Below are 21,432 nucleotides of genomic sequence, written 5' to 3' on the forward strand. Positions count from 1 at the left end.
GCTGTCCTCCTGTGGTGATTCTGACCATTACAGGTTTAAAATAGGTGGATGAGAAAACGCTGTTCTTGACTGTGGAGTTATAAGAGGACAGAGGAGAGGTCAGAACCCATTACAGGGCATTTATTCCCAAAATAATATAGCTGACTATTTGGTGTCTTGTTATGCTTGTCATACAGAACATGTTTGTACTGATTAAATACAAACACACCCAGAGAGAGAGAGAAAGAGAGAGATAAAGAGAGGAGAAAGAGAGGGCAGGGGGGTGGGGGCAGAGAGAGAGAGAGAGAGAGAGGGGTAGAGGGAGAGGGGGGAGAAAGAGAGGACAGAGAGAGAGGAGAAAGAGAAGGCAGAGAGAGAGAGAGAGAGAGGGCAGAGGGGGGAGAAACAGAGGAGAGAGAGAGAGGGAGCGAGCGCTGCGCTGTAAGGTTTGTACCCCGTATATTCAGCGTGTCTGATGAAACGAAGTCTCCGTAGAATCTCTGAAGTCACTGGACTGTTTATTAAACGATTTATTGGATTGTTTACCGGGAGTGACCATGAGGACCACAAGGAACCTGAGCAGCCTGGCCAGTGTCCTGCTGTGTTCAGTCATGCTGTGCACACAGGCGGCTTCTGAAAGTAAGGTACTGAAACTGCTTATCTGATCGTTGATGTGTGTGTGTGTTGGTCAGGAACTGCGGGTTTAGTGAGGGTCAGTGATCTACAGTGAGGGGTTCTGAGCTCTGTGACCTCTGAGACAGTCCATCCTTAATGTGGTTTAGAGAAACACGGGGGAGTGTGGACACCTGGAGAAGATGAAGGTAGAATTAAGGCTCGTTTATGGTCAGTTTATTGGTCACTGGTAGTTCATTGTTCAGGCTGAGTTTGTTTACTGCTCGGTCCACTCAGTTTATTGGGAAACTGATTATTTTCACTCCTCCTGACTGACAGCCAGGTTAAAGTGGTTAATGGGGTTCATCAGTAGCCGTTCAGTTCAGCTACTTTCTGCTCAGTGAATCTCGTGCACAGGCGGTTTGGAGAAGTTGTGGTCAGAGACTTCTGGTCCAGTTAAACTGATCTGATAACTTTGGCTGCCAGTTACTCTAAAAAGCTCCATCACAGCTCTGAACTGACTTCTGGATTTTTTTTGGGTTGCTTATGTCAAATGACCAAATCATATTCTGTTAGTTTGAGCTGATGTCTGTTAGAGTTTTGGCTGACCGATATGTTTACAGTGATGAAGTATCTTCAGTTTTGGTCTGAAACTTGGACAATAATGTGGATTTATCATGATAAATAATATAACTGTGATTTAGATTCAGTTACAAAGTACCACATGTGTGAGTTACAGAGCATTTTCACTAATAGTACAGTATGCAAGTCTGAACACCCCAAATCACGTTTTTGTTGTTTTTCTAAATGAATAATTTTTTTTTCTATAAATTGTGCTGCATGATTTCTGTTTATTTGCTGATTTTAACACTTTGGGGTAAAACAGACGTGGATCGGCGTGGCAGGTTTTCATTCCGAACCAGAAGAGCTCACCTGAGTCCACTTGTTTAATCAGTCAGTCTCAGTCTTTAAACAGCTGATCAGGTGAGCTCCTGCTGTGTTGGAGTGAAAACTTGCAGCCACACCAACTGGACACCCTGCTGTAGAGGATGTGTTTACTTATTTACACTTAGAAGATCAACCTAATGAGAATGGACAGATAAAGGGGCAGAGCAATACAAAAAAAGTCATGTGGCTCATGAGAGAAGGGGACAATTATCATTTGCAAAATATCAGCACTTATTTAAATTATCACAATATTCAATAATATCAATTATACACCCAAGGAGGTGAATTACTCTGAAGTGTTATTTGTTGATATATGAAAAATTGTGTAAATATTTTTCATAAGTAAAAAGTAAACTACTGTACAACTGACTTGCTCTAGAAAAAAAAACACAAATGGTTTTTATAAAGCAGTCCAGACTGCAACACTTGCTGTAACATCAGTCTTAATGGGCGGGGCTAAACTGCTGTAGGCTGAATGTGTGGAGCTAAACTGCTGTAGGCTGAATGGGTGGAGCTAAACTGCTGTAGGCTGAATGGGTGGGGCTAAACCTCTGTAGGCTGAAAGGGTGGGGCTAAACTGCTGTAAGCTGAAAGGGTGGAGCTAAACTGCTGTAGGCAGAATGGGTGGTTTTATAGGTTCACAGTTCCCCTTTAGTCCGCTAGGGGACAATCCCACTTCTGACACCAGTGTGGCGTTGACATAGAAGAAGATGCAGGAAACATAGCTCTTTAAGCAAATGCTCTTTTATTAAACAGCAGGGGAGACCCACCACTCAGTACGGAGAATCACAAATACATATATATATATATATATATATATATACACACACACATATACATATATATATATATATATATATATATATATATATGAAATATCTTTTTCTACATTTGTTTACATTAATTTATTTATTTTATTGTGTTCGTTTTATGAAAAGTGATTCAATGTACACTTGACAATTAAAGGTTCTGATTCTGATTTGCACTGTTTTTGTATTAATAGAGGTCAAAGTGGATTTACAAATAGAGGTGCATGACATGATATGTTACGATATTTATTTTTTCAGACATCTGATCTGTTGAAACTGAGAAAAAAGAATCTACATTTAAAAAGTACTAGCAAAAAAATTACTTATCCAATATTTGGCATCCTGTGTTGCTCTCAATACAGATTTTACTGTCTTTATAATGAAATGTACAGTTGATCAGTGTTTACAAGTGCGGATGATATACATGATATGTTCAGATAAGCATATTGTACTGTATCGTGACATAATTTGTCACGGTCACAATATATATTGTCATATTGCTCAGCCCTATTTACAAATAACTGTGTTTTATTAGCATTGCATGCACTGTCCAACTTTTTTAGAAATGAGGTTAGTACCTCTGTGGTGGTATTTGAATACAGACCGTGTGCTACTTTCATCTGAAATACTATATTATGGCTGCTTCAATCACTGATACTCGTGAGGTGAGCGGTCAGCGGGTGGTGAAACATGCGTGACAAATGATGGCCAAAAAAATGCAAAGAGACAGCATTCCATAGCAATTAGTCTGAGAGACAAATGCAGCCTTATGGATTCTTTACACTGCTGAGGCTGCCTCCCTGACTCAGGAAGGACTTCACATGACCACACTTTAATTAACTCATTCATTAGTCCTAACGGTCACTGACCGCTGGTTTCTCTGGCAGAGGTCACTGCGCTGGAGTCCAGCAGCAGCAGTTTGATCAGGTGGATTAAATTAATCCCATTTGGGTGTGCAGTGACCTCTGCTCAAAGGACAGTTTAATTAAATCTCTCTGAATTTCAGCTGACACTGCTGCAGTTATCCTCAGAGAGGTGAAGCTCTTCGCCGGCCGCTCTGTTTACTGCAGCTCTCCAGAGCTTTTTTCTGACCTCCAAGCTGGTCACGTGATGGATGAAAAGCCCGGAGAGCCGATCATGTTCACGGCGAAAGTCACTTCGGCTAAAACGGTCGGTTTGCCATGAATGAGACGACACAAAAAAGCCGTCAGGACCCATCAGGGCTTAACGTCCCTCTGAGTGGACGCAGAGGCCTCAGCTTTCTTGGGGAAATGCAGGGTGGTCGAGTTGGTTCATTAGTAAGAGGTGCCTACTGTGGGATGCGGCGTCCAGGAGTGAAACTGTGGTGATTGTGGGGTATTGAGGAAAAAAACAGTCCCGCTTCTGGCCTTACATTTGCGCAATTAATGAAATATTATAGAAGTTATTATAGAATTATTAGAAGTTCACTCAACTCAAACTCAAATTTTTTTATTAAAAAGAATGTTAAAAATAGAATTAAGTTAAAACCTCATTTTTTGCAGTGCTAATGCAGTGCACATTGTTCATGCATTTCAAAAACATTTTTTTTATCTGTTTATATTTCTCTCATATTGTTTTGTGTTACAATTCCAGTGCTTTTCTGTTATTTTTATTTGCTTTTAAGTTTTATATTTAAAGTTCAAGAAAATCCACTATTAAAAAGGTGTTAGTTCAATAAATGCAAGTTTCCAAAATCAATGAATAATCATGTTAAATAATTGTGACCTCAATACTGACCAAAATGATCAAGCAGCCCTACTATCATGCTCAAAGTACACTGTTAGAAATAAAGGTTCTGTTCAGGTACATTTTTCCTTCATCAAGGTACAAACAATGTAAACTTTCCCTCAAAGCTCCAACAGTGGTTTTAAGGTCTGACTGTGAACCTTAAATAAGTGTTTCCAGGTGAAAAGTTCGTATTTGTACCTTTTCATAACCGAATGTTTTAAAACAGAACAGTAAAATAAAAGCCTGGAGGCGAGACGGGGTGTGTGGAGTCAGTACAGCTTAGAACATATCATTTCAGTGGATTATGGTTCAGTTATGTTCCCTGACTAAAGGTCCTGAGATGGAGCCTTGAGGGTCCCACTCCAGTGACAAGAGGGGAACTGACCCAGTGACAGTTTACTACCTTTATTTCTGAGAGTGTAGTGAATGACTTTACTTCTGCCGGGAATTCATTTTATTATTCACTCAAATATCCCATCCAGCATTTTCTGCCAATTTCATCCCAATGCTCATCAATACTGACATGTCATCACTAGTTTTATATTTTATAGAGCAACAGATAAACATGCTGCAAACTGTAGAATGGGGAATACTTTGTGAAATATGGCTGCAAGACATAGACATAAAAATGTGCTGTTTAATAAAGGTGTTAGATATTATGATTATGATGTAAGAATTGATGAATTGTGGTTGAAATAGTGTGTCTGGCTGGATGAGCCGCAAGTGCAGACAGAGTTTTGAGGGCTTTTTCATCAGTACTAACTTGCATTACATTCATGTTGTAATGACGGATTTTTGTTCATTGGACAGTGTTGACAAATCAAATCAAATCAAATCAAATTTATTTGTATAGCGCTTTTTACAACTGATGTTGTCACAAAGCAGCTTCACACAAATCCGTTTAGAACAAAGTTTCAACATGAAATGTAAATCCTCCAGGTGAGCAAGCCAGGAAAAACTCCCTCAGAACTGAGGAAGAAACCTTGGGAGGAACCAAGGCTCACATGGGGGGACCCACCCTCCTCTGGTCAAACTACCTACAAAATTATTATTCTACTAATATTAATAGTAGTAGTAGTAATAGTTAGGAGGTAGTAATAGTTAGGAGACTTCAGTGTAGAGTGGGCAGCCAGTCCAAGGCAGGTGGCGGTGACTGGGTTGTGGGTAAATGGTCTGAAGCGGGTAGCCGGAGAGCTCTACAAACAATCATCCAGCAGTGTCCGGCCGGACAGGTGGGCAGTCGTTTTCTCGGAAGAAAGGTAGGGAAATGGAGTTAGTTTAGTTCTGTATAGGTGTATGTATAGTAGTATGTAAAACATTTCCAGAGTGTGGCTAACGACTCCGGCAGATCTGACTATAACAGCTTAACTAAAAGGAGCGAACCAAAAGGGCACACAGACACGGGAGCACCCTGAAACAATCTGGCATCCCTCCGCTCCACCTTCCACAAACCTGAGTGTTCGCGTGTGAGCGGTCGGGACGACAGCACCAGTCTCAGTTTACTATAATTCCCTGTGTCCATGGACCCCTGGATCTGCTGCCTTTATCCAAGGGGAAACATTAGCTACCAAAAGCTAAACTAAACAAATGAGTTTTCAGCCTAGATTTGAATATTGCGACTGAGTCTGAGTCCCGAACATTTTCTGGAAGATCATTCCAGAGTTTGGGGGCTTTATAAGAAAAGGCTCTTCCCCCAGATGAAACCTTCTGAATTCTGGGAACTATTAAAAAGCCAGCACTCTGTGATCTGAGTAATCGTGGTGGCTCATAATGGGAAATAAGGTCTTGCAGGTACTCAGGAGCGAGCCCATGTAGGGCTTTGTACATCAATAAAAGAATTTTGTAATCAATACGGAATTTAACAGGCAGCCAATGGAGTGATGATAGAACTGGACTGATATGATTAAATTTTCTAGTTTTAGTGAGAACCCTGGCTGCAGCATTTTGAACTAGTTGAAGTTTACTTAAATTCCTGCTGGTGCATCCTGACAGTAGGGCGTTACAGTAATCTAGCCTTGAAGTAATAAAGGCATGTACTAATGTTTCTGCATCGTGCAGCGATGAGGCATTTCTTATTCTGGCGATGTTGCGAAGATGTACAAAAAGCTGTCCTAGTGATGCTGCCTATGTGTTGATCGAATGATAAATCTGGATCGAGTATTACACCAAGATTTTTTGCTGCTGAACCTGGTATAACTGGAAAGTCAGTGAGATTTAAAGTTAAATCTGATAATTTATTTCTTGCCACTTTTGGACCCAGAAGGAGAACCTCTGTTTTGTTACTGTTTAGGAGGAGGAAGTTACGCAACATCCAACCTTTCACATCTTTTACACAGTCCTCTATTTTCTTTAACCTGTATTTGTCATCAGGCTTGGCTGATATGTATAATTGCGTATCGTCTGCGTAACAATGAAAGTTAATGCCATGGCTACTTATAACTGTGCCTAACGGTAACATGTATAATGTAAATAATAATGGTCCTAAAATAGAGCCTTGCGGAATTCCAGATCTTACTTGTGAATAATTGGAAGATAAGTCATTTACCTTTATGAACTGATAACGTTCCGTTAAGTAAGATTTGAACCACGATAGGGCTGTCCCTGTGATTCCAACCATGTTTTCTAACCTTTCTAGGAGACAAGTGCACCAGTGCCCCCTACTGTCAGCTCTGCCTTCATAAGGTGTTGGAATGGTTTAGAAACTTCACTCTCAGTTTGTTTCTACCTTAATTATGCTGCTCCCACATTCAGCACAAAATCTCTCTTAGTTCTCGTTACAAGATCACATCTGGCCCAGACTGGGTTCAAGCCCGTACAGGAAAGCACTCATTAAACTAAGTTCCTGTCAGTCTCATTACATTGTGTTTATGGTAATTTGATCTATTATTGCAGCTCTTAACAATGTGTCTATCACAGAAACACAAAGCACAAAAACAGTGTTGTAATGTTCAGTATTTAAATGGAGAAAGACGTGAAACTCCTCCATTCAGCCACTGTAGGCACAGATTCTGTAGCGCTTCAGTGTTGTTTATCTTCAGGAGGGGCTTTAGGACCCTTGAGAGAGACAGAGAGAGAGAGCAGACCAATTAAAAGGTCTCAAGAACACAAGAATTTGTAGGTTCTCAAGATCCGGGAATGTAATCCATTCTGGGCAGCAGTTCAGATCTGCAGAATGATATGAAGCTGATTGCTAATTAATTGCTAATCATTTGAGTTTAAGGAGGGAGTGAAACCTTCCCAGAGTTTCCCAGAGACGTTTCCTATTAGTGTCTATTGGCAGACCAAGAATACATTATTTCACAGTTTCACAGTGAATTTGCCAACAACCATAGCAACACAACATTTTTGTTAATGTTTCAGGGCTGATTACTTTCTTAAAATCAATTACTCGATTTTAAAAATGGCTGATTGAAGTGTATGAACTGTAAACATGCATGATGAATTGGCTAAGCAGTTAGATAGCGATTTGAATGATAAAAAGGGAATTTGCAGGTCATTATAAAGCCGTGTTTAGCACTCTGAACATTCTCCACAAGGGGGCTCTGTTAGCACTCATTGACAGAGAGGAAACCAACACCAGCAGGATCTCAATAATGTGCAAGAAATGTAATCTTTCCTGCTGTGAATTGCATGTATATGATTTCCTAACGAATCATTAAACCAACAACTAGTTACTTGATTAGTTATGTAATTGAATATGGTAGCCCTAGTCTAATTTGGCCAGAGGTCTTTCAATCAGATTTAAGCAGAGTTAAATTAATTGATCCAGAATGTTCCATTGGTTTGCAGTGCTGCACTCTGTATTCTGGAGAAAGACTCCAGGCTCTTTGTTGATAAGTTCCTTACACTGATCAGTTTTTAATTCTTTACAATTAATGAAAAATACCTGATTGCGTTATTCAAGCCTTCAGCAGCTTCTGAATGGGAAAATCAGGTAAATCTAATTTGATCAGGGGTAAACCAGCAGGTGCTCAACTCATCAACAGAAATGTCATGATCACATCCCAATAATGATATTTAAACGTTAAGTATCGGCCCGATGCTGATGCCGATTCAATATTTATTCTTTAAAAACTCTTTTACTCTCTAAAAATATCTGTTTAATCAAGTCTCTTGCCTTAAGACAATGAAGTCAAGTCAAAAAAAGAGTGAAGAGTCAAGTCAGATCTATTTTAAGACTCTTTAAAGATCTATAGGAACCTTGATGTCATTAAACAATCACTTATTTGTAAACTATTTCATCAGAAATGTACTTAAACCTGTTTGTTCTATGTTAAAAACACTGCTGTCCATTATCAGATATGAAAATAACACTTTCATGATGATTTCTGCAGAGTTAGTGTTGCTGTCAAAATTGCCCAACTCTTTATGTATCAGATTGTGTGTTTGTGTGCAGCTGTTGTTCTGGGATTAGCTTCTGATCCTGCAGTCAATCAGTCACCATGGCAACAGTGGACACACACGTTTCTGACCTGCAGAGGGACAATAGGAGGTTTAAATATGTGAGACTGGCAGGAACTCTGCTGTGGGTGAATGTGTGTGTGTGGGAGCTTTGAGAGGGTCTCTGGATTCATAGAGAGGGTACGACCCAGATAGCAGACAGTTTTGGGCCGATTCTGGCCTTCCTACATGAGGGTTGTTTGATACCGGGTAGATATTTGGCACGTGGGCCAGAATAGGGCCAGATCCATATGGACAGCTTCATACTGTTTTGCCTCATAGCTACATTTGTGGGACAATTCTGTTTTGAGTGTTGTAGGCCAACAATGTAGTTGCGCCAGATTTGGGCCATATCCTTTAGTTCTACTCACTTTACAGTGTGTGGGTCAGATCTGGGCTGAGGACCCAGCTGTATACTGAGCCAGAACAAACCAGGAATGTGACCCACAAGTGGGCCAGACAAATTTTGCTAACTGGGAAAGCACCTGTCAAAAGTTTGTACGCTTTTCAAAAGTGTTTCAGTGCAGCTCTATGAGGTCAAATCGCATGTTTCTAAAAGATAAAACATAAAATAATCTTTTGCACAAGCCATATTTTATGTTTTATTTTTTTTATTTTAGGAAAACAAAATAAACAGTGATCATGTATTACAATGTGCAGAGGTGTGTTCTCTGTAGAAGATATGTAACTTATTTTCACTTAGAAAATCAACAATAACTTGGAAATTGAAAGTGCACAAACTTTTGCATCCAAATGCATGTAGCTGGGTGTTGAAGCTAAATATACCCAGTAGTAACAGGTGCAAATAAAAGGCATTTTTCTTACTCAGCAGTGAAAGAATGAGTGGACATCAAATATTACTTGTATAATTTCAAAAGAAAGCAAAGTGTCCTCAAACCTTAAACAGGGAGTTGTTGGTTTTTGGTTGTGGGGAAATATTTATATCTATCAGAAATATTTAGCCTATAGAGGCACTTTGTAGGTGTGCGGTTACAGACTATAGTTCATCCATTACTGCGGTTTATCAGCCCCATCTACACCATCCATCAAAGGAAAGGGACTGCAAAGGACCACCACTGCGCAGGTATATTTGAGTGGTGGACCATACTTAGTGAAACTGACACAATATTGCAATGGTAGCATATTTGAGAGCAGTCCACCGTCCAAATTATCCAGCCTGTAGTGGTCCTGTGGTCAGAAAATAACCACTGATGAAGGGCTAGAGAATGATTGATATTATGCAGAAAACAATGAACTACACCAACAAGGTGGAGCTTCAAGGAGTGTCTAATAAAAGTGCACAGTCAGTGAACTCCAAAATACTCCAAATGCTGCATTTGTACCAGTGCAACACACACTGCCATGTCAATGTCACCGCTGTACTGAGAACGATCCACCACCCAAAGAACACCTGTAAATTCCTGTCCCCAACTCTCTCTCAGATCTTTGGAGAAGATCAGGTGCGGATGACGTCGGAGGGGTCGGACTGCCGCTGCAAGTGTGTGATGCGTCCATTGCCGCGGGATGCGTGTGCTCGGCTGCGCACCGGGAGCGCGAGGGTGGAGGACTTCTACACCGTGGAGACGGTGAGTTCAGGTGCAGACTGCAAGTGCTCCTGTACAGCCCCGCCCTCATCGCTCAACCCCTGTGAAAACGAGTGGAAGATGGAGAAACTGAAGAAACAAGCACCAGAACTGCTGAAGGTACCTCACTTACGCACTCACACACCAGGTCAGAACCATTAAAGACTTCTGACATGTTTGTTTTACTGCGCTGCGGGACAGTGTTGTTTTCTACACAATGCACTTTTACACCTGCGTTATTTGTGTCTGACACTAATCTCTCTCTCTCTCTTTCTCTGTTTGTCTTTCTCTTTCTCTCTCTCTTTCCGTTTCTTGCTGTCATCCTCTCATTCATTCTCTCCACTGTTGCAGCTGCAGTCCATGGTAGATCTCCTGGAAGGAACTCTGTTCAGTATGGACCTCATGAAGATCCACTCCTACATCAACAAAGTGGTTTCTCAGATGAACAATCTGGAGGAGGTGAGGCTGTGTGTGTGGTTATAATGAGTTGAGTGGAGTGTTGAGTTATAGTGTTGGGTTAAGCTGTGTTTGGTTATAGTACTGGGTTAAAGTGTTGGGTTATATTGTGCTAAGTGTACTGCTGGGTTACAGTGTTGGGTTATATTGTGATGCGTGGGGTGTTGGGTTATGTTGTGTTGGGCAGAGTTGGGCTGAGTTATAGTTTTGGATTATGATGTGTTTGGTCATAGTACTGGGTTACAGTGTTGGGTTTTATTGTGTAGTATGTAGTGTTTAAGTTTGTTGTTGGGTTGTTTTGTGTTATATGGAGTGCTTGGTTATATTGTGTTAGAGTGTTAGAGTGCTGAGTTATAGTGTTGGGATATGCTATGTTTGGTTATAGTACTGGGTTATAGTGTTGGGTTACATTGTGCTAGGTGGAGTGTTGGGTTACAGTGTTGGGTTATACTCTGTTGAATGGAATGCTGGGTTATATTGTGTTAGACAGAGTGTTGGAGTGCTGAGTTATAGAGTTGGGTTATGCTATGCTTGGTTATAGTGCTGGGTTACAGTGTTGGGTTATATTATACTGGGTGGAATGCTGGGTTACAGTGTTGGGTCATATGGTGTTGAATTGAGGGATGGAGTGCTGTGTTATTATGCTGGACTATGATGTGTTTGGTTATAGTACTGGGTTGGGTTAAAGTGTTGGGTTATATTGTGTTAAATGGAGTGTTGGGTTGGTGTTGGGTTATATTGAGTTGAAGGGATTGAATGGAATGCTGAGTTAAAGTGTTGGGTTATGATGTGTTTTGTTATAGTACTGGGTTACATTTTTGGGGTAAATTGTGCTGGGTGAAATGTTGGGTTACAGTGTTGGGTTATATTGTGTCGTATAGAGTGCTGGGTTATATTGTGTTGAGTGAATTGATTAAATGCTGAGATATAGAGTTGTGTTATGAAGTTTGGCTTTAGTACTGGGTTGCAGTGTTGGGTTATATTGTGCTGGTTTTAGTGCTGCGTTACAGTGTTGGGTTATATTGTGTTAAATGGAGCATTGGGTTGGTGTTGGGTTATATTGTGTTGAAGGGATTGAAAGGCAAGCTGAGTTAAAGTGTTGGGTTATGATGTGTTTGGCTATCGTGCTGGGTTGCAGTGTTGGGTTATATTGTATTAAATGGAGTGCTGGGTTAGGCAGAGTGCTGGAGTGCTGGGTTACTGTGTTGTCTTGTAACATGTTGAATGTAGTGTTAGGTTAAAATGTTGGGTTAGGATAAATTGGGTGGAGTTGTGTTAAGTTTGTGGAGGAACTGGATGTTTAGTAAGAGAAATTGGCAACATTGAAAAAGGACATTTGAAACAATGTGCAGGGATTGTTTGCTTTAATTCTTTCTTTTAATGTTTCAAATCTAAACGTTGTTAATATAAAACTGGTAGAACTCTTCAGGTTATGCATTATCATGAATAACATCGCATTTCAGGTACTGCCTGAGAGGGAACCATGATGTTGTTCTCATAAAAGACCCCCTCTTGTGTTCTATTGCTGAAATCAGGTTACTTTTGTTCTTTAGAGAGTAATTTACTACGTTCAGAACTAAAGGCCTGTTTGAGACACAATCTTTCACTTCTTCAGGTGATCAAGACCAACCTGACCCGCGAGAACGACTTTGTACGAGACAGCATGGCGGCTCTGACCAACCAGCTACGGCAATACGAGAATCAGTCTAATCTCATGATGAGCATAAAGAAGGAGCTGTCCAATCTGGGCCTTCAGCTGACGCAGAGAGACTCCACCCCCAGCACCAAGGTACAGGTACTTTAGTCCTGATTCTTCTGAAATCAATTTTTCACTCACTCACGCAACACTTTATTGTCCTGATGGGAAAGTTTTCTTGGACTCAACTTTGTAGTTGACCATCACAAAAAGAAAGGCTGTCGGGTCTAAACGTTTTGCAGTTTGTTTTAACGTTTCTATATTATGTGTTTATACAGCATATATATATATAGGGCTAAAAATAATCAGGTTTTCATTTTGTCTAGGTTTCTAGGTTGGGGGTTCAGTCTGGAATGAAAAAAGACTGAGCCCAGATTTGGATACACATGTATTTCTAGTCAGTCTTTTTACAACATTGGCAGTTGAGACAGTGTGTTTGTTGTGACTGCTGGATATGCTGTATTTGCAGGACACGCTCAGTGGGAAATTAAAAGATTCCAGCAGGCTCGTCACAAAGAAAACAGAGAAAGTAAAAGTGCCAGCCAAAGCCGCCAAAGAGAAGCCTGTCAAGTCCAAGCAGGAGGCGTCCAATGAAGCTAAACATGAGAGGGCAGATCCGGCAGGGAAAACCCATCCCAGCCAGCAGCAGCCAGGACACGTCCGCGGCATCACCTACTACAAAGCAGACAAACCAGAACGGCCACAGAGTACGGGTGAGAGAGAGAGACTGAATTTTGTCAGCTGCAGTCAGGTTAGCAGTTGTATACACACATTAGGGATGAGTCTAGTTATTTAAATATGCAGATCCAAACTCATATCATTTCATTACAAAGGTAAATCAACCACATGATCAGGTACAGGTCACTGCTATAATAGCTCTAGACACTAAAACTAATAAACTAATGCTAAAGCTTCTGATCTTGTGTTTGGTTTGTAATTATACAAGATATTTTCTTATTGTAGTGTTTATGTATTATTAATTTTGAACATGTAAATATTTGAATAGCAAAAAGGGTTAAAAAGTACATTTCTAACACACACATATGCGTCCCCGTCCATATTTCAGTGGAGCGTGTTGTGCGGCTTGAAGGCTGATATGAATCATCTGTGGATAATTGTGATCTTTATCAGAGAGAGAGATGAGAGCCAGAGAGGAATGCACTGTTCCCTCTCTGTGACAATAAATCTGCCACATGATGAGCTATAATTCACACACATGCGCTCACTCAGCAAGCTCACACTAGCAACTGTAAACAGATCTGCTGTGCCCGTAGCGACAAATCCATCCAGCCAGATCTTCTGTGGGGTGGATGCCAGCACATAGACTCCTGCATGCACATAAACTGGAGCTTGAGCCAAACTCCTGTCTCACATACAGGCCAAGAATACACTGAACAGATGATAACCATCTCTAATTCTGATCATCTCACCCTCTCAGTCGCTCTTCCACAGTGCCCTGTTCATTCAACCCAAAATCAAACCCCAACAAAGCAACGACTCACAACAAACAGACTCTTGACCCCTCTCGTTTTACTGTAAGTAGTGTAAGTTAGTATACTGTCGTGGTCTGGAAGTAGTGACAAAATCTCGTGTCTCCTAAGTGGCAACTTGTACTGGAGAATGAAAAACATTGATAACTTTGAATGAAAGTCAGTGGAACAAGCATTTTTTCCAAGTGATTTGGATACAGTTTTTCATTGCTTCATTTATCATGAAGTTTTAACACATTGTAAAGAATAACTGGCATTTTTAAATGCAAAAATGAGATTCAGGGTTTGGTTCCAGCATCGACAATATGTGTGGTTAACTTTTCAAAGACAAAAATGATGCAACCGTGCTGAAAAGAACACAACAGCTTGGCCAAGATGAAAAAGATTCATGGGTAAGTGGCCACAACATGCACACCTCCAAAATCTCAAATACGTGCTCAAACTAGAGCCCGACCGATAAATTGCCATGATGATTATCGGCTGATATGACCTGCTTGCAGATAATTGGTATCGATGTTCATTATGACCGATGTCACTTGAAAAGGAAATGGAGACGTGAAGGGCAGATCCTTCAACCAGGTTATGAGTGTTGTTGTTGCGTAATTTGTCCATAAGAGGGCGCTGTACAACTTCCCTGTTGGCAAGATATGTATTTGTAATGCCACAAGTCACAATCAGCTGACCCTAAAAGAGTCGAGCAAAGTAACATTACCCCCTGACGGAGATCATCTGTATTCATGGTAGGATGAAAATTGTCTTGTGAAATAGATTACAATGAAAATATCTAGAATATACCACATTTTTACATTCTCAAATATTGAAATCGGTATCAGTCTTAAATATCCTGTAGCGGTCAGGCTCTAATGGTAATGACCCTGATTAGGTCTCTGGTAGTGCTGCATGCAGGGCAAAACCCAAACTATACATGCTCCAAACCAGAACTAGCACTAAATCAGAATGGTTTGAAGATCAACTGGCAGAAGATGAACAAAGTTACAAACATTTACACAACAAAAAAGTGAAGAGAGTGAAAATATGCTGGCAGACAGCATGTCTGTTGTGCTTGATCAAGTTGGCCACCATGACCAAGCAGGTCAACCAGTATGACCAGTCAACCCGCTTGACCAAGATGATCGACCACCATGACCAAGCTGATGGCAACCTTGACCAAGCAGGTTGACCAGCATGACCAAGATGGTCAACCAGCTTAAAAACGATGTTTGACCAGAATGACCACAATGACCAAGCTCACTGACTAACATGACCACCATTACCAAACTGGTTGACCAGCATGACCAAGATGGTCAACCAGCTTGACGAAGATGTTTGACCAGAATGAACACCATGACCAAGCTCACTGACTAACATGACCACCATTACCAAACTGGTTAACCAGCATGACCAAGCCACTGTAAAAAAAACACGTAAGCAGGCTTGAGTGAGTGCCTGATGATTTAGGCTTGTGGTTCACACAGTGCTAATTAGGGATATATGAACTAAGCATGTATCAGAAAAAGACAACCGTCTACATTTTATTCTTTTTTCTGAACTATTGCTTTAAGTTTACTTCTTGTCTTGCCGTTTCCATGGTAACAGTAGATTTTGACAGTCTTTTTGGTTATATCTATTTGATTAGCCTAGCAGTTTCCATGCTTACAGCCTGTTGATTGACATTTTGTCCGTGGCTCTCAGATCAGGAGGCGGAGCCCGATGAGGTGGACATGGTACTGGAAGTGGAGGAAGCTGCCTCAATGCCTATTACTGCGGCAACATATACCAACACAGCCACATCCATAAAAACAACCACCACCACCACAATGACAACCCAAAGCACAACAACCAGCAGAGCAGTGGCCAGAGAAGAGCGTCCAGTTCCGACCATCCTGCTAACGCTGGACAACACCATCAACCTCACGCACACTGCTGCAGGTACAGCCAAACTTCTAGCACTAAATAACGCCATAAACCTCATGCACTGCTACCATTCTGATAACATTCAACAGAACAAGAGGCACTTCAACTCCTACAGGTATCATACATATACACTGAATAGGCAGTTTATTAGGTATCTTGGATCTACACTGACTGCCGTTTTATTAGAAACACCTACCATGTAACACTTTGTCGTCTTCAAAACAACAAACCCGCAGTGAGAACGGTGGTGGTAGTAAATCATAGTTATTAGAGTAAGAAACGTTGAGAGGTGTTAGACAGAAGGGTTTAATAGCTGATTCACACTATCCTGATCATCTTGAGGGCGGAGCTGTTTTTATTTTATATTATTTAACCCCCATTTTGGATTAAAGACCAAACTCACAGCTCAATGACTAAACTATTATCAGACTCTAAGGTAGGATAAACATCATCTGGGTTGCTGTAATTACTCAATATCATTTTGATGTGGTATATAACTATAAATTATGTTACACAACAATGTTAAGATTATCCTTTATTTATCTACAGCTTTGTTGATAAATCAGTCAGGCGCTCACATTAACATTCTGTTTAGAGATCAATATCATTGCCATTCTTGTTTCAGTAAAGTTTATAAGATCTTGTGTAAATGATGACGAATCCTCCTCAGCATCTCTTCAGCTGCTCTGATTAGCTCTAGTGTTATCTTTCGCATTAGCTCATCTGAAGGGGCAGCTTCGGTCACTGTACCTTGCTCCTTATTAGACACGACACCTGCCACTTTAAAGTTAATTGACTGAACCTTGTCCTTCCGTTTATTAACTCCTTAAAATCCTAGGCTTACTACACACTAAGGCTTATTATTCAGTAACTACAGGGACTTCAGTGCAAACTGGCTGAGCTATTCTTAGGTTATCGAAGTGTGTAATAGAACTAATGTAAACATAGTTTACAAAATGCTTTGTTCATTAGCTTTAAATTAACTGACAATGAAACTTTGTCAGTCATGTATGTCTCCAGTGAACATCCTTTTGAATAATAAAGTATTTTGAATGTTCTTGTAACAGCTTTAATGATGGGTGGAGGAACAATACCGGGGGGCAGGGGTGAAGACGGAGAGCTTTTTATTATTATTTATACACAACACAAAAACCACTCGGCTTTCCAGCCCACAAAGTAAGACAAGACGCTCGCTGGGACTTTTCAGTCCTTTCTTTTCTTTTTCTTTTTTGCTCAGCTCAGCTCAGCTCAGTTCAGTTCAGCTCAGCTCAGCTCAGCTCAGCTCAGTTCAGTTCAGTTCAGCTCAGCTCAGCTCAGCTTAGCTTAGCTCAGCTCAGCTCTCACGCCTTCACAGGTCTCCTTCTCTCTCTGGGCTCTGCCCCCTACTGAGGGAAGAGATGACTATAAGTAGGCTGGCAGAAACAAGGCACAGGTGAACATAATCAGCTACTTAGCCTGCTGGTTCAGCCAGACCGACTTCTCCGTCCCGCATTCGACGCTTGGCCACAACTCTTTCTCCACAGTTCTGTTCTGTGAGCTTCGAAGTGTTCAGTTGTACTAAAAATTTTGGTCTCTTAGTGCGAGTGTTACAGATGCTACCAGGTATTCTTAAACCCTTAAATGGCCACGTCCCAAAATTATAACACACTTCTATAACCTAAGATTAGCTCCATTAGTTTGCATTGAAGTCCCTGTAGTAACTGAATAATAAGCCTTAGTATGTAAAAAGCCTGAGATTTTAAGGGGTTAAATATAAAGGTTTGCTGAATGTAGTATCAATAACTAAGGAGTAAGAAAGTGACTGATAAAGTGTCCAATAAAGTGGTCAGTAAATGTAGAGACACTGTACCATGCATCCTGACAGAGGTACAACTGCCCTGCTAACACTGGATTCACTGATTCACACTGGAATATTGTTGTAACCATAGGAGTTATGGTTACAACAATATTCCAGTGTGAATCAGTGAATGTATATGGAACCATAAAAGGCTCAGTGTCATTAGCTACTTTTGCACCATGCTCTGACATGCATTGTGTGAACAAGGGAAGAATTCTAATCTGAGTGGCTGGTCTTTAGCACAACCACAAAAATGTCGTAAACGTTGAAATACGTGTTTGTTGTGTAGGTAAAGAGGTCCTGTGTGAGGGGACGATAGCGTCAGTGGCTGAACCTGTGAAACAGCACAGCTACGGGAGGAACGAGGGCGCATGGATGAAGGATCCCGCGGCAAAGGACTCCAAAATCTACATCACCAACTATTATTATGGCAACAGTCTGGTGGAGTTCAGAAACTTGGAAAACTTCAAACAAGGTAAGAGAGTTACGCTCTGCATGTTTGGGCCTGTGTGAGGTTTTACTGGCAAAACAGACACAAATTTTAACACACTACATTATTGTATATCATTCGATAATTATGAGTATTTATTATATGCAATTTTCTAATGTTTTTAAAACAATATTTTAAAATATTATAAAATGTATAAAAAATTTATAATAAGTATAATATTTTAAAAACATTTAGAACCTGCACTCCCCATATTTTAAGCACTGAAGATAGCTGTTTAGCTAGCTTACAGTCCTGTCACATTGGTTTGTGCTGTTACAAGTGAATGGCTAGACTTCTTCTCCATCTAGTAAGTGAGCGCTACATTGTCACCTAGTGTACTGAATTAGCAAATGAAGTTTAAGCCTTTGATGCTAATGCCAGACTGAGGAACAGCATAATCACTTCATTAAAAATGTCTCAGTTACACATTATTCATATCAAAATATATGATTTTAGATTTTTGTAATTGTGTAAAAGATCTTAATACAGAGCTCACCCAGTTTCAGTTTAAGCTTCTATGTTAATGATTTTCCCATCTGTGCAGGTCGGTGGAGTAACCTGTACAAACTGCCCTATAACTGGATCGGAACAGGCCATGTCGTATACAGGGGGGCGTTTTACTACAACCGCGCCTTCACCAAGAACATCATCAAGTACGAGCTGCGGCAGCGCTACGTCGCGGCCTGGACGCAGCTCCATGATGCCGTTTATGAGGACGCCACGCCCTGGAAATGGAGGGGTCACTCAGACATCGACTTTGCCGTGGATGAGAGTGGATTGTGGATCATCTATCCATCTGCGGACTATGACTATGCCCAGGCTGAGGTGATTGTGGTGGCCAGACTGGATCCTAATGACCTGTCTGTTCGCAAAGAGACCACATGGCGGACAGGGCTGAAACGGAACTCTTACGGGAACTGCTTCATCGCCTGCGGCGTGCTGTATGCTGTTGATGCTTATGACCGGAGAGATGCCCAAGTTTCATACGCGTACGACACACACACAGGTGCCGAGAGGTCGCCAGGGTTACCGTTTGTTAACGAATACTCCTTCACCACGCAGATCGACTACAACCCGAAGGAGAAGGTTCTGTTTGCCTGGGACAACGGACACCAGCTCACCTACAACATCACATTCTTAGAGCGCGATCAGAAATGACCTCATCAAATCTGCCAGTTACGTGTGGGTGTAAATACACTTACATTTCTTTATTTAACGATTCAGTGCATCATGAACTCTCTGGTTTCACGATAGTTCAGCTCAGTGTTTTTGGTACAGTTCGGGAGTGGAGAATTGGTTAGAAGTAGACCTTCAGTTTGGGCCACAAATGACCAAAAACGTAAATACGATAATGCTAATTTCTACCAGCGCCCCTATGGGATTCTAATACTACATTAGTTCTGATTTTGGTCATCCTAAATTAAACACAGATGTTTGAAGCTTGTAAAGACATTAACTTATATTTGAGCTTGTGTGTATCAGTTTTACACTGACTCTTTCAGTAAAGGTCCTGGTATTGAGCTGCCGTCGCTGTCTTAGACTACGACTCATGTTCACATGAGTTCACAGTCAGTGACGTATCTAGAACCTCCAGAAGGACTAGAGTGATGTTTTTACTGAGTAAATTAGTCCCACCCCATTGTAAAAGCAAAGTGCCATTGGTTGATTCCTCGGTAGTTAATCTAATGTGTAAGGCCTTCAGTCCAGCTCCCGAAGTCCTAACCAAAGGAGGGCTTACTCGGCTGTATCTACCTACATACCACCGAGAATTTTCCACTGGGCAAGATTTTAACTACCAAAACTAAACAGTGAAACACTACAATACTTGGAGTTTGAATACAACAATCATCATGATTCTATTTATTAAAAATGAATCATGTATTTTTAGTTCATAGAAAGGCTTTCTCTGATCTAGAAGGCCATTAAGGTTCCTCACTGTAATTCAGTGTTATTATTAAAAATTATTATACAGAAATGTGGTATTATAATCATGCAGTATTGCAATATAGACAGTAACAACAAGACACCAAGAAGTACATTTTCAGCACATTTGCATTCAAAATGTACCATATTTCTTTACAACCAAATAAAATTAATGAGAGCAGATTATTATTATTATTGATTACAATTGACAAACGTAATGCAGTTGAATTACCACTTTCAGGTTGATGTTTACACCCTGCTGCTTTATGGTTTCATATTCCTGACTGGCCAGTGTTTATGTTGATAACCGTCTGTCTCACTGTCAGTTGTATAACAACTGGGTTTAATGTAAAACGTTCATTAAAAAACAAATCTATATACAGTGAAGTGCAAAAGACAGAGACCCCCTTCATTTATTTAATTTCCTATCAGCATGACCACTAAAAAAAAAAAATGTACCAAAGCCTCAGCAGCTAACTCTCCTCTCAGCTGTGTTCAGTCAGTGAGTCTCTCTTTCCCTTTATTCCAGCTTCCATTCTTTTCAGGAGACTCACTTTCAGTTCCTCAAAGAATATGCAGACACACCTCCAAAGTTCAGTGGTGTTGAGGTCTGGACTCTGGGGTGGTCAGTCCATTGTCCAGCTTCTTTGTTTGATGTCTGTCTCCTTTTCTCAGTGAGGTTCTTCTTGATCAGCTACACATCCTTTCAGACCCACAGCGCTGAGTCGTCTTCTCACAGTGGAAGGATGGACAGAAACACCTGTGGATGTTTTCAGATCTGAAGCAGCTTGATTTTCTCCTCTCTCTAAAAGATGAAAGCTTTAAGTGCTGTTTATCTGATGGGGGCAGTTTTGGGGTCAACCAGCTCTTCCAGGTGGTTGTTAGGAGACACATTTTCTCTGGAGCTTTTAATCAGTTTTTAAACTCCAGTTTTGGAAATTCTTGTTTTTTCCACTTATTTGCCTTTAAGTGTCTCCTAAAAATGACTTGGACTTCATGGATGTTTTGACTCGAAATCAAATAAATGAAGGGGAACTTTTACTTTTACACTCTTTTTTTACCCTGTTTGTACAGTAGAGTAGCTGAGTCAGCAACTCTTCTGATACAGCTTCATAGAATAGAATAGGAGCTAGAATAACAGATAGTAACAGGTTTAAGCCAAAGCAAGTTATTAAGCTGTAGAAAATAGAGTTTGAAGATTTTTTAAGTGTACCTGAATGAAATGACTGTATCACACCATGTTTACATTTTCATCCAAACAAAGCTCATACAAAGAATTTCTTTGTGTCTGGATTAAAACGTCGTTATAACTTGTACATTTACAATGACTTAAATAGCTTGAGGCTATATTTTACAACATTTAATGACATCTGCATAAAGAATAACTAAAAACAGAATAGATGCAACATTTATTTACCTATTTTAATGTACGTTCTTCCTGCCATCATATGTGAAATACTAACTGGACCACTTTTGTGAGCACAGGTTGAGCCATTGTCTGACTGA

General features: G+C 40.6%; 1 protein-coding gene across 2 annotated transcripts; it reads left to right on the plus strand.

Moving 5' to 3' along the window:
* The first annotated feature begins 321 nt into the window (after positions 1-321).
* On the plus strand, positions 322-20,316 carry LOC118802619 (olfactomedin-like protein 2A). Of its 2 annotated transcripts, none has more exons than XM_036563098.1 (8): positions 322-623; positions 9,980-10,240; positions 10,472-10,579; positions 12,192-12,371; positions 12,742-12,985; positions 15,455-15,691; positions 17,803-17,988; positions 18,548-20,316. In XM_036563098.1, the coding sequence occupies exons 1-8, from the start codon at positions 537-539 to the stop codon at positions 19,159-19,161; spliced, it is 1,917 nt and encodes a 638-aa protein (XP_036418991.1). In that variant the 5' UTR covers positions 322-536; the 3' UTR covers positions 19,162-20,316. The 2 variants fall into 2 exon arrangements, with proteins under 2 accessions (XP_036418991.1, XP_036418992.1); XM_036563099.1 differs by having other exon boundaries at positions 12,192-12,365; positions 18,548-19,161.
* Positions 20,317-21,432: the final 1,116 nt, after the last annotated feature.

The sequence above is a fragment of the Colossoma macropomum genome, unplaced genomic scaffold, assembly GCF_904425465.1.
Source record: "Colossoma macropomum unplaced genomic scaffold, Colossoma_macropomum, whole genome shotgun sequence".
NCBI classification, from domain to species: domain Eukaryota; kingdom Metazoa; phylum Chordata; class Actinopteri; order Characiformes; family Serrasalmidae; genus Colossoma; species Colossoma macropomum.

Coding starts and splice junctions, on each gene's coding strand:
- LOC118802619 (XM_036563098.1), top strand. CDS start 537: ATGAGGACCACAAGGAACCTGAGCAGCCTGGCCAGTGTCCTGCTGTGT. Junction 12,986..15,454: donor AGAACGGCCACAGAGTACGG/GTGAGAGAGAGA, acceptor CGTGGCTCTCAG/ATCAGGAGGCGGAGCCCGAT. Junction 15,692..17,802: donor CCTCACGCACACTGCTGCAG/GTACAGCCAAAC, acceptor TTTGTTGTGTAG/GTAAAGAGGTCCTGTGTGAG.